The 13537-nt window shown below is 40.8% G+C and overlaps 1 protein-coding gene across 1 annotated transcript; it reads right to left on the bottom strand.

Moving 5' to 3' along the window:
• Window positions 1–4062: 4062 nt before the first annotated feature.
• Window positions 4063–10049, bottom strand: LOC127006971 (39S ribosomal protein L1, mitochondrial-like). Its single transcript, XM_050877402.1, has 9 exons — window positions 9962–10049; window positions 8863–9034; window positions 7803–7893; window positions 7453–7572; window positions 6869–7036; window positions 5340–5454; window positions 4783–4901; window positions 4583–4684; window positions 4063–4271 (listed from the first exon to the last, which is right to left on the bottom strand). Exons 1-9 carry the CDS (start codon window positions 9990–9992, stop codon window positions 4173–4175), a joined length of 1017 nt encoding a protein of 338 aa, XP_050733359.1. The 5' UTR covers window positions 9993–10049; the 3' UTR covers window positions 4063–4172.
• Window positions 10050–13537: the final 3488 nt, after the last annotated feature.

The raw sequence follows: 13537 nt of genomic DNA, 5'->3' as shown, positions 1-13537 counted from the left end.
TCCAGCAATCTTTTGAGTGTCCCAGACCTGTGCTTTTCTTCATTTTCACCACCGCCAGCATCCCCTTCCAAACCACCAGATGTGCAGGTAGCCATGACAGTACAAAAACATGTTCAGACATGAGACAAAAAACAAACTAGGTAGCAGGTACTGCAAACATTTGTACTAGTTGTGCTTATATTAGTAAATATTTTCTTATTGTGCTTAAAATTTTCATTGTTTTTACCAGACGTCCTGATGGCCATGGTCCCTCTGAGAGAGAGTTATACCAGCTGCCAGCAAAGGCCTTCTTGTGGGGATGATGAGGTATGGATGGAGGTGGGGATTATCTCATACTGTGGGGTGGGAGGAGGGGAGGGAGGGATATAAGAATAGCTTGATTAATGATTATGCACTGAAATGAAAGAGTGAGATCATAATGTGAGCCCCAAGGGTGTAGGAATGTATAGAGGGTGAAGGAGTGGTATTAGTGACAAAATTGCCATGGTTGGGTGTGTGCCTGCACCCCCGCCTTGTGCTGTTCCCCCTCGTATCATGATCATCAAAACTTTGGAGCTGGAGTTTGATAAAGAGGTGTGCTGATATCCTTAGCTCCTTGCCATGAACTCTAGACTTTGATTCAACTAATTTTTCATTGGTCTTGTTGATACGTTTGCTATCTTCAGGGGAGTGAAGGGAAGAGAGGACTGACAGAAAAGATTAGTTTGAATGGGAGAGGGGATCAACAAGGGGACACAGAAAGAAATAAAAAATGATGTGAATAAGATATAAAAAAATGCAGTCATCCACTTAGATGCACTGGACTGGAACAGCATGGACAAAGGGATAGTGGACTCCTGAACACTTCTGACTTTAAAGCTGTATTCAATAAATTGAAACTAAGATGAGACCCCCCACGGTTCAAACTGAATCCGAATGATCTTTAAGCATACTAAACTTTAATTGCAAATAAATTTCTTGATTGTATTTCTTTTCATTCTCATCTGTCTGCTTAAAAATGAGTTTGCAGCAAGGTGGGCAGCTGAGGGCCGGGTCAGCCACAAACCCCTGCAGGTGCTCAGCACAGGCTAACATTGCAGAGGACACTTCAGAAGGTGAGGCTCATTTGTTATATACTGTAATATATTATTTTTTTTTATCATTACAGAATATTTCTGTATTTACTAAGTTTGATAAACTTTTGCTGTGTATAAGCTGGAGTTTATTAAAAAAATAAATTGCTTGTGTTTTTTCATTCCCCTTTAGTCATTCCTAGTTGATGAGAGACATTTAGCACCTGTTTCTTCTCACTGATAACAAAAATGGACTTATAAATCATTTTTGAGAATTAAAGTGATTATGAGGAAATATGCAGTACAAGAGCAAGGAAGCTGAAGCTGTGATCAGAGGAGCAGTTAAGAAGAGGGTTTGAGTGTTGGGAATATCTCAGGCAGTCAGGGATGTGTAGGGTGCTGCTCTAGAGGATTAAGGAGAGCAAAGGTGTAGGCTTGTTCACAAGGCTGGTCCATGAAAGATGATTGCCAAAACTGGTGGTGACCACTGAAATCTCATAAGAAAGATATTTCACCTAAAGGAGAATGAGTCATGATGTGCTCCAATTTAGAATTAATAAAAAAGTCTAGTTTTACCTTGTTGATAGATTTAGGCAAGAGAAACAGCACACATATTTAATGATAGAATGACACTCAGGTGGTTGAAGAATCTGGAGTCTAGACTGGATATGAGATGATGAGAGCAAATAGCACTGTTGCACAAATGGATGCAGCATCCAGCTTTGAATAGAAACCCAGGATAGAAATAGTAGGATGGAACAGAATAAAGATTACTGTAAACAGCCTCAGAAACCTGTTTTGATTAGGAAGAGAAGGTGAGGTTTAGAGAACAAGGAATGGTGTTTAACAATGTGAATAAGAGCAATGACTGCTAGTGTTGCAGAAGTTAATAAAGAGAAAGTTGGGGGAACTGTCAAAACACTACTTTGGGTCATTAATAGGAGTCCAACCTACAGACATATCCCTTTGTGTTTGAGTGACAAACCTCACAATGCACACAAATGAAATAGTCATAATAAATCTATTATTTTCTCTAGTTATAAAATGGGATCCTAAGAAAGGTTGGCAGTGATGGCCAAGATAGAAAACACCAGACTGAAGAATGAAATGATGGCAATATAGTGGGGTGTAGGTGGATAGTATGAAGAGCATGAAATTAAGTGCAGAAAGTATTGTGAAAATACATACTGCCTAAAAAAGCAAAATTATAAAGGTATGACATGAAGCAATGTTAAGAATGTATAAGATAGTTTAAAGCAAGTAAGATGTATAGAAAAATTATATTACCATGAATACATTCAGCCTACTTTCTTGACAATTGTTACCGTGAATATTCTTGTATCTCTATGGCAGTATAAAAAGGTTATAATTTGTACCAACATTATTACTTGTACCTGATGGGGGGGTGGGGGGTCACGCCTCAATGTAGTCTATTATACGTTGTCTGCATTGGCTTCTTCGTCTGTGGCTGTGGTTTTGTTTTAGTGCTCCTTCGGCAATGAAAAAAAAACTCCCTTGAAGTACTGAATGAGGTGATCAGAGTCCTCCGCTTTAAACCTGTTGGCCTTGATGGGTGATGCGTACTCAGGACTCTGAACCACCTTGGAGAGATTGAGTGCCGAGTACTTTTGTAGGATGAAGCAGAACAATAAGCCATAAGGAATCAACAGCAGCATACAAGGCCTTTGATGGACATTGTGGTTTTGGAGTCCTAGTTTAGGGAGTATAACTTCTCCAAGTGAATCATCAGGTTGCCCGTATGCAGTAGCCATCAAAGTCATATATATTTCACTTGAGTCAGTCTTGGTGTTACTGAAGACTGTTGCAGGACATGTAGCAGTGCCCAGGGATGAGGCAGTAGTGGGTCACCCCATTTAGCTGTTTACTGTAGTGTCCTTGCAGATGGGTGAGCATGATGTTAATGTTATTGTGCCTTTGTCACTGAACACTACAAGCTTTCCCAATTCAGCATCTTGTACTTAGAGATCCACTTCTTCAGGGATGACACAACTTCCTTTACTAAACCATGCCAACCAGTCACTTTGTCCCACACACAAGAGGTGTTCTTCAAGTTGCTTGTGCACAAGTTGTACATAGAGATTTTACATTTGTAGTAATACACTGGAAGACAGATATGGAATGGGAATAGGGCTGAATTTGCTGCAAGTTCAAGCACAATGCACTGATGTATCTTAAGCCATGTCCTTCATCGGCTGCTAGCCCTGTTTTACTATTGCAATGGGTGCCTCTAGTTCTTGCTCCAGTTTTGCTTTATCAGCCTCTGGATTCTGATTCTTGGTGGACTGGAAGGTGGTAGTGAAGTCGTCACAACTGGACCAGGTTATCACTTCCTGCACTTGTTTTTGTTGTTCTTGTTATCATTATCATTATTATCGTGTGTGTGCATGGGATGGAGAAGGGGAAAGCAGGGTGGGACAAGGATCAGCAGGGCAGAGCAGGATGGGATGAGGCTGGGTGGTGCAGGGCGTGGCGAGATGAAGCAGGGCAGGGCAAGATAAGGCAAAGCTGGGTATGGCAGGAAAAGCAGGGCTGGGTGGCGTAGTGAGGTGGGGCGGGGCAGGGCAGGTCAAGTAGAATATAACTGAGGTTAAGCGCCCCTCGTTTCGCCCCAGTCTGGCAACAGACAATTTCAATAAAAACATTTAAGTTCTTCATCCTCATACGAGATAAAATTATGGCAGGACTTTCCTTTTTGGCACATTAGTCTCACACAGCTGGTACCTAATATCTTCATTGTTTTATCCCTTCCACAGGCAGACACTGGAGCAGCCTTCCTTCTACATTTCCTCCTCCATACACTATGAACATTTTCAGAAGGGAATATCAAGACACTTCTCCATCTGTATCTGACCTTTGTTTATAATTGTCTGTCCTCTCTCTGCAGGAGCAGTGCTCTGGCAGGCTTTTTCGCTCTCTTTTGCCCTGAGGTGCCTTCTTTGCTGCCACCTCCCGCTAAAAAAGAGGAGATAATGCTCATGAAGAAATCATGTATACATAAAATTTATTTAAAAAACTGCGATAAACTGCATACGTGTTGACTATTTTGAACCTTATATAAACAAAATTTAACATTTATGTACATTTGTGATCACGAATCACTCAAGCAGTTGTAGCTAATTTAACAGGATTTGCCTGCAGGTCATAGAGCTTGTGGTCGATCTTGAACTGTTCTCTGCTGGGAGGACACAGAATCATGGCCTGTGGAAGAAATACAGTTTTAATAATAGTAACACTAACTTGTGTTAAGGATTTTTAATTCCAAATGAATAATGAGGTTATTCAAAATACACTAATTTTTATATGTTGGATTTTTCAGAGCTATAAAAACATTTTTGTTAAGACTTTTGGATTTGACCACTTCATTGCATTTGGCAGTTTGTGCAAAGAAAAGGGAAAGCAGTATCTGATGTTGCACAAACTGTTAACAGATAAATGTAACGAAGAGGATCATTGTAATTTTTCTTCCTACCTTCATGAGAAAATGAAATAAAGTATCTTTACACACATACCATTGTGATGAGGCTGCCGGACTTCTTCTGTGGTCTCTGCTTCTCCACATCCTCAAGGAGCGCTGCAAGGTTCTCCTCTAGTTGATCGTTGGACATGCCAAGCTGTTTGACAAGTGCAATGCATAAGTCACTTTTCAAAAGTTTGCTGTGAACAATATGGCTCCAAACAAAACATATAAACGTCTATTCTTCCATCTTACCCGGCCAAAAGGTGCTCTGATCGTTGCATAGTCATGGTGATATTTATCTTTTGTGGTGCTGTATTCAACACCTTTAGTGAAGCGCTCAAGCAGTTGCAGGACATCATTGGCAGCAGTTCCTGCAAAAATAATAATTCACAAGTAGACGTCAATATAATAAAAATATAGTTTTGGAAGAAAAAATATAGTTAAAGCTACACAGCTGAAGTAGACATATTCCTGTGCCTTGAAAATAATGGCCGGCATATGATGCATCTAACTACTGATTTTTATAACATCTGAATCTTGAATTCCTAGACGAACAGGTGAAATTCTTTTGGGATTTGCAGAAAACAATAATATTTAAGAAGCTATATAATACATAAAATTACACTTCATCTCAATGATTCTCACTGCTCCCGGGAACACATCCCCACCACTCCATGTTATACAGGTCTCGCAAAGCAATATTCTTGACTAAGATCAGGTTTCCAGGAAAGTATCCCAATTCTAAATCAAGGAAGACCTATACTAATCAAAGAAGGCAGAGCAATTATTTTAAGAAAATATTTACTCACCACCTCTGACTGAGGGAAACTTCTTCTTGATCAAGCCTCTGATGGCAACAAGTTCTGGAAGAATTTCAGTGTCTGCAAGATAATGATCATACTCCCTCAAGTTGATCTCCCCAGCCTGAAAGAAAACAATTACAATACAATTACCAGCATAAGAGTTACTAATGCATCAACTTCCACAATGATAGTATTAGGTTAAGTTTAGAAGATCTTCAAACACATGATAGCCAGCACCTTATGGTATAAATTGACAGAGAATGACCTCACTTTGTTGAAAGTCTTGTGAGCATTTACAAATTTTCTGAGTCCCACAGTAACTTTGGGGTTTTGTTAGGTTAGGTTAAGTTCAGGGTATCTTCAAACACATGATAGCCAGTACCTTGGGGTATAAATCAACAAAGAATGACCTCACTCTGTTGTATAGAGTCTCATAAGTAAGGCAGCTGACATGAATTTACTGAGTCAAGACCTATAGTAATTGTTTGGGGTTTTATTAGGTTAACCGGAGGGTGACACGAGCCTCAATAGGCATTACTTATACAATTCTGCCTGTACCACCTCTGGGCTATGGGGCATTCACTAACAGCCCCCTAAAACTGAAGTCTAAAGAGGCAAAGGCACCGTAGGCAAACTTATAAATTTTTCTCAATTCTCAAAGTTCCCGAAAATTCCCATGGAAAGTTTCTCAGTTCAAAATTCCTGGGAATTTTACAACTTTAATCAAGATCCTGAAGGAACCCAAGGAAGAGGCTGTAGCAGCCACAAACTAATGTGTAACTTCATTGTGCTTCCATCTCTGGCTCCATCAATCACCTCCGGGCATAAAATATATCTGCTGCTCACAAGACTTATATGGCCAGAGCTTTAAATGGAAAAGATAACACAAGGAGCAGTCATGAGGAACACATCTATGATCTCAGTTGATGTGAGGGTTGTAACACAGCAGCTGCAGCACCCCCCTCCCCCCTCAAGCCTAGCCAAATACCACTCAGTCCAAAAAGACAATACTGTGGTTTCATGACTCGGACTGCAAACCTAAACTTGACAGTCGCTATGTATGACTGAGAGACAGGTTTTTTTTCTCAGTGCTCAGGGAAAAGAGCTGACTGGCTACCCTAAGAATGTTTTGTGATAAAGTGGCAAAGTGTGGCTGGCTGCCTCATACAGCGTGCCATTAGCTCATCACATTGAGCGACAGTGGCAAGAAAGTACTGAGTTTGGTGCCCAGTGGAATTATATGCAGTTGGAGAACTTACTTAAAATTGAATGTTATGAAAAAACTATGAATCTATATATGATATAAATGACGTCAATTTAACCCGGTAGCAGCGGGGATCATGTTTCTTAATGGTCTCTCTAAGCGAGAAAAATGAGAAAAAATCATCACTCACACAAACCATTTCATAATATATATCAAAGCATTTGTGATCAGTTTATGTATCATCTATTTTGTGGGGTTTAAATCATGGCACAAATTTGGCCCGTCGCTGCTACCGGGTTATTTAAATGTCAACTCTGAGTAAGTTAAATACCTGTGCTAGCTTAATGATTTCAAGACCTGCTGCATGTGTTGCTCCCATCTGTATGGCTTGCTCCTTCACCTCCTCGTTCTTGGAGATGACAAGGACTGATCTTTCTTGAGTAGTGTCAAAATCATGTGGCATGCGAACTACACTGTAGAAGTCATCAACAAACCGGTTCTGGAAATCATAAGAAAGTTATATACTACAGGTTGCAGTCCTGAAATTAAAGTCTGTGAATGTCTTTAATATTTGTAGTGTAGTGTAGATATAATATTAGCACAAACTCTGCATAAATATAATAAATTTAGGATCTGGGACAATCAAGGAAATTTGCTCATTCTTTATTTTTAAGGCTCATTATTAAAACTGGTGCTTGAACCTTGAAACAGTGCATGATAGATAAATAAAAACATGCACCAGTTTTACTATATACAACACCAGATCTTTGAACAGGCAACTCTGAGGAGAGAGAACGAAGCTTGGAAGGACTGTGGTTTGAAGAGTGGATGATGAGTGTGGCGATTAGGGTCTAAGCATCTCAATTTGTCCTCAAGAGTTTGTATGGTCCCTTCAATTTGTACCCCCCAAGATACCTTTTTGTCCGCCGTCATGTTGAGTTCAATGACTGCATCCAACAGAGCGTTCGGGAGACCAATCTGTGTCGGGTGGTGAGTCTCCCGGTGCATGTCAACAGCCTCCGCAACGCTGTACACCTGCCAATTAGAATATGACTCTTTACCTCAATACACCACAGCTGAAAGTTTTGGTTCCTTTCATATATTGGGGAAAACAAGATGCAGAAAGGATGTTAAAAAGTTTGGCTTCCCTAATAGAGCCACTGATACTTAGAATAGTCTGGATGTGGAGCTGATTATAGATTCATGGAGTGGGCTTGAGTAGAAGAAATAAGGGTACAGATCTATAAGTGCAGCTGCAGCCATACCTTCCACTTGTAGAACCTTGTAATCCAAACATTGTCGCTTGGATTTTTTAGGTGGTCTTCAAATCGGCGAGGAGACACACCGCCTGTCTGCCTGGTGATGGGGAATATCAGTTGGAATAAACTTCTTTAAACAAATTTCACATCATTCAAAGCTCCATTTTCAATTACAGTAGATCTCTAGGGGTAAACTTTTGGCAATTTTTCATAACTCTGGAGCATAGTAGTGGTGGACTGGGGTGAGTTTGTAGTGGGCGAGTCCCCGCTCAAAGCACTTACCAGTGACCAAAGAAAATTATGTGCTGCAGCATAGACTGTATTTTTGTCATTTATGTTTTAATGTTCTTGTCTCGTCACGCTCCCTGTTGTCCGTGTTGCGTCTCAATTGTTTATCTATTGTTACTTGTTTATCTTCCACTGTCTCTCCTCGTCCTTATATTGTTTACTCATACATATTGTTTACTACACACACTAACATTTATATGTCATCTACACCATACAACATTCATACACACACCTACACACAAACACCTTTTCTATGTGTTTTGTTTGTTCTTATGACCTGAACTATACCTGACGGATATTGACTTTCTCTATCCGTGAACCAATTAGCGCTTAAAACACTAGCTATCGCCAACAAGTTCATATATGTGACAAGCCTTCTTCTAGTAGTTACTGTAGGGATAGGTCAAGGTACAGACAGACTAGAAAAAGTGATAACTTGGTAAGTGCTGGGTTGTGGTTATGAATCCAGTTTGGTGGATTCAAAGTTGTTAAAAAATTCAAAACATCCTACCCTCAGATATTATGGTTTGACCTTCACTTCTTTAAACTGAATACTGAAATCCAACAACTGTCTTCAAAATAATAAAACTGTAGTGACCATTGAATGCTAATACATGGCCAGTAGGGTCGGCCACCTAGCAGCAGGGTGGATATCTGACACACGATTTGAAAATAGAAATGTTGACAGCAGAGACTGAATAAAAGGGTGTTACTGAAACAGAAAACAAAAACAAAGTACCAATAGATGAATTCAAAAGATTATTGGAGATTTACTTACTTCAGTTCAAGCCGTTTCTTTAATGGAATAAATTCTCTTTTCACTTCCTCCTTCTTTGACGCCTTCTTTTTGGCTTCTGCTTTGGCACGCGTCCCTTTCCTGGCTGCCTCGAGGGTGGAACCAGTGTGAAGGGTCGCTGCGGCCCACCTCAGCACAGGCGCTCTTACCACACCTACCAAGGGAGAGAAATATAATAAGTGTACACAATCCTGGAGAAAAAACACCAATCCCCTCCTGACTTACCACACCTACCAAGGGAGAGAATAATAATAAATGTACACAATCCTGGAGAAGAAACACCAATTCCCTCCTGACTTACCACACCTACCAAGGGAGAGAATAATAATAAATGTACACAATCCTGGAGAAGAAACACCAATTCCCTCCTGACTTACCACACCTACCAAGGGAGAGAAATATAATAAATGTACACAATCCTGGAGAAGAAACACCAATCCCCTCCTGACTTACCACACCTACCAAGGGAGAGAAATATAATAAATGAACACAATCCTGGAGAAAAAACACCAATTCCCTCCTGACTTGCCACACCTACCAAGGGAGAGAAATATAATAAATGTACACAATCCTGGAGAAGAAACACCAATCCCCTCCTCAGACTAGTAAACCATCATGTAGGGGAATTTACACTCAGTCATCATTCTCCATGGCTAGTCACACACATCATCAATCACTGTCACTCTTAAACAAACATATCCCCTGCTGACTTACCACTTACACCAAGGGAGAGAATAATAATAAATGTACACAATCCTGGAGAAGAAACACCAATTCCCTCCTGACTTACCACTTACACCAGACTAGTAAACTGTCATGTAGGAGAATTCACACTCACAGTCATCATTCTCCACGGCTAGTCACACACATCATCATCATCATTATTATTATTATTATTATTCATTCGTCAACCTTCCTTGGGCCCTAACGAGACACCGCCCCCCAATAACTCCACAAGAAGACAACGTTACCCCTTCATATTACCACTACGGAATCTTGAATACTTCCCCTACTGTTAAATACTCAGCAACAAATCCTCCGTGACATAATAAGAAGCACAGACAAGAAAATCGCCACTCACCCGAGAAACCCGCGGCGGATAGGGCAGCCATGTTTACAAAGGTCTCGGTCTTGGTCGCGGGTCACCTCATCGCCTTCCACGGGGCTGATTTTTATATTGATTTTCATAGGATAAGAAAATATATGCGCCCATGAATCCATCACTTATGTTCAAGGAGATTATAATGTCAAAAATGTGGTGGCGATTCTCTCTCTCTCTCTCTCTCTCTCTCTCTCTCTCTCTCTCTCTCTCTCTCTCTCATTAGCGTAGATCTTTAAGTCAAATTTGTATTCCAGAATGACTCCAAGAAAGTTTCCCTCGGGAGGTTAAAAAAGGCCCGTATCCTCAGACGCTCTCGACTTCACAACAACTATTTCCAAAAGTCACAAAGGAGATTAATCGGGTTCCCATTAGTGTTTTTCGCGTTCACGGTGCAGAAGAAGCCTTGTCGAATTATCACCAGGCTCATAAAACTACCCATGGATATACCTACAGCCTCTATGAAAGCTTTATCCTATGTGGGTGTGAAAGCCTGGAAATGTATAAGAATCTGGGTCTGTTCGTGTTTGCAAAGCCCAGACATCCCCCCCATGGATATACCTACAGCCTCTACGAAAGCTCTATCCTATGTGGGTGTGAAAGCCTTGAAATGTATCAGAATCTGGGTCTGTTCGTGTTTGCAAAGCGCAGACGCCCCCTCATGGATATACCCACAGCCTTTACGAAAGCTTTATCCTATGTGGGTGTGAAAGCCTGGAAATGTATAAGAATCTGGGTCTATTCGTGTTTGCAAAGCGCAGACGCCCCCCCATGGATATACCTACAGCCTCTATGAAAGCTTTATCCTATGTGGGTGTGAAAGCCTTGAAGTGTATCAGAATCTGGGTCTGTTCGTGTTTGCAAAGCCCAGACGCCCCCTAATATTTTTTTTATAGTCTTGTCCAATTCTGATTAAAGGAAAAACGATTAAATTCTGGTTAAAGGAGATGATGTTAGAATCCATTAGCTCGTTTTTTACAGTTTCTTCTTTTTCTTTTAAGGTATTAGAATGTTTGGTGGTGTCATAAGTAGCTGTAGGAGTCATAAAAGGTAATGTCCACTAATTTGTACGCACCAAGTTCCATCCAATCAGTACGCACATCCGAATCCAAGCACTACATTGTATTATGAGCTGGGAAAAACGAACAATCAAAATGAACTATCTATTTTGACTATCCTTTACTCAATCCCTCATCTCAGTTTTCCATAGTATTGGATCTCTCTTCTCCCTCTGATGTGCGTACTAATTGGATATGCTGCGTACGGACTGGCGAGCCTACCCTATATACGAGGCATTACTATGAAGGAAGGGGAGACTGGCTATACTAATTGCACCTTCTTGGGCGTCAAAGGTGAGAGGAGTGACTTCCCTTTCCTCTCCTCCTCCTCCTCCTCCTCTTCCTCCTCCTCCTCCTCTCTATCAATAGCGTGGAAATTACACTACTACATCTCCATCTAGCTGAATTGTTGTTGTTGTTGTCGTTGTTATATAGCGTTATTAGTGTTGTTAGTAGTTAGTGTTGTTAGTGCTGTCGTTAGTTATAAGTGATGATCGTTTGTTGTTGTTGTTAGCTTTGTTGTTAGTGGTTAGCGTTGTTAATTGGCTGTTAGTGCGGTTGTTAGCTTTGTTGTTAGTGGTTAGCGTTGTTAATTGGCTGTTAGTGCTGTTGTTAGCTTTGTTGTTAGTGGTTAGCGTCGTTAATTGGCTGTTAGTGTGGTTGTTAGCTTTGTTGTTAGTGGTTAGCGTTGTTAATTGGCTGTTAGTGTTGTTGTTAGCTTTGTTGTTAGTGGTTAGCGTTGTTAATTGGCTGTTAGTGCGGTTGTTAGCTTTGTTGTTAGTGGTTAGCGTTGTTAATTGACTGTTAGTGTTGTTGTTAGTGTCGTTGGGAGGGTCGTTATGGGAGGGACCGTCGCAAAGGGCCATACTATTAACCATTTCGGGGGCCATGGTCACACATTTAACACGTCTTTCATATGACTTCGGGGCATTTCCACGGATACTTCAATGACCCTAGTGGTAGTTTAACCCTTCCTCTGCACCAACAACCCAAGAAATCACTCATGAGAATCCGACAGCTCCCCTTTTTGGCCTTCGGAAATAGTTGATGTTGTGAGAAGCAGCGGCGGCGTCGGGAGCGTCTGAGAACACCCACCAAAGGGCCCTCACTATCTCAGAGGAAGGGGGCCAATTAACAGAGGCGGGCGGCGTCGACGGCTCGCTCGCTCGTCTGTGCTGCCGCGTCTTGAGATTCAATTACTGTAGGTGCAGCGAAGGGGGGAGAGCCGGAGGGGGAGAAAAAGGTAAATAAATAACTATGAGAGAGAGTGGGAGAGAGAGAGAGAGAGAGAGTAGTAAAGGCTTTGCTAATGAGGCTCCACTCACTGACGAGGCGAAGGAAAGAGATGGGGTTGGGGGGAAGGTGGAAGGAGGAGGAGGTAAAGAGGGAAGGAAGGAAATTAAGAAGAGGAATAAGAAACGTGGAACTAAAGGAGAATTGAATGATATAAAGAAGAAAAAGAAGAAGACGAAGATGAAGAAGAATTTGTCATTTTCATTATTAGAAGAAGAAGAAGAAGACGAAGAAGAAGAAAATAAAAAGAAGAAGAAGAGGAAAAAGAAACGCGAAAATATACAGGAAAAGGAAGCAAAGGAGACAATGATGATGACAATGAAGAGGAGGAGAAGGAAGAGGAGGAGAGGAGGAGAAGGAGAATAAAAGGAGGAAGAAGAAAAAAAGAACACAAAAGAAGAAAAAGAAAAGGAGAAAATGAAACACAGAAATCAAAAACACGCAGAAAAAGGAGAAAAAAGAGAAGGAAAAAGAGAAGGAGGAGAAGAAAGGAGCAGGAGAAGAATTAAAAGGAGCAGAAATCAACACGCAGCGTCTTACGAAAGGGAAGGAGGAAGGAGGAAGAGGAGAAAGGAGGAAAGGGGAAAAGAAAGGGAGGGAAGGGGAGGGAAGGAAGAAAGGTTTACATTGAGTGCCTGAAGCTACAACGCCGTCAGGAGAGAGAGAGAAAAAAAAAAAACCGAAGCCTACATACGTACTTCTAAATGCTACAGTCCACCCTCGTCAAAGCCAAAGGTAAAGGGAAGTAAATTAGAGATGGAAAAAAAATCGATATTGTGGTTTGTAGATCTTCCAAGACACACTAATAGACGTAGTTTCGAGGTTAACTAAGATGGAGGAGGAGGAGGAAGATGAAGAATGAAGAAGAGGAGAATAATAAGAGAAATGAATATGAAAAAGAGGAATAGAAGAGAACTAGAAGAAGATGAAAAAGATGAAAAAGAAGAGAAAGAAAGAAGAAAAAAGACGAAAAAGAAGAAAGAAAAATAAGAGTGAAAAGAAGAGGATAAAGAAGAAGAAGAAGAAGAAGAAGAAGAAGAAGAAGAAGAAGAAGAAGAAGAAGAAGAAGAAGAAGAAGAAGAAGAAGAAGAAGAAGAAGAAGAAGAAGAAGAAGAAGAAGAAGAAGAAGAAGAAGAAGAACCACTACCACCACCACCACAACAACAACAACAACAACAACAACAACAACAACAACAACAACAACAAC

The sequence above is a fragment of the Eriocheir sinensis genome, chromosome 34, assembly GCF_024679095.1.
Source record: "Eriocheir sinensis breed Jianghai 21 chromosome 34, ASM2467909v1, whole genome shotgun sequence".
Classification (NCBI taxonomy): Eukaryota; Metazoa; Arthropoda; class Malacostraca; order Decapoda; family Varunidae; genus Eriocheir; species Eriocheir sinensis.
Note: the sequence above shows the minus strand (reverse complement) of the source record. Positions and strands in the feature narration are given on the sequence as shown.

Bases quoted from the DNA above. Each gene is read 5' to 3' on its own strand.
- LOC127006971 (XM_050877402.1), bottom strand. From the start codon at position 9,992: ATGGCTGCCCTATCCGCCGCGGGTTTCTCGG. The intron at 7,573-7,802 runs GTATGGCTGCAG...TCTAATTGGCAG, and splicing joins CAAGGTTCTACAAGTGGAAG to GTGTACAGCGTTGCGGAGGC. The intron at 4,685-4,782 runs GTAAGATGGAAG...CTTGTCAAACAG, and splicing joins TCAGAGCACCTTTTGGCCGG to CTTGGCATGTCCAACGATCA.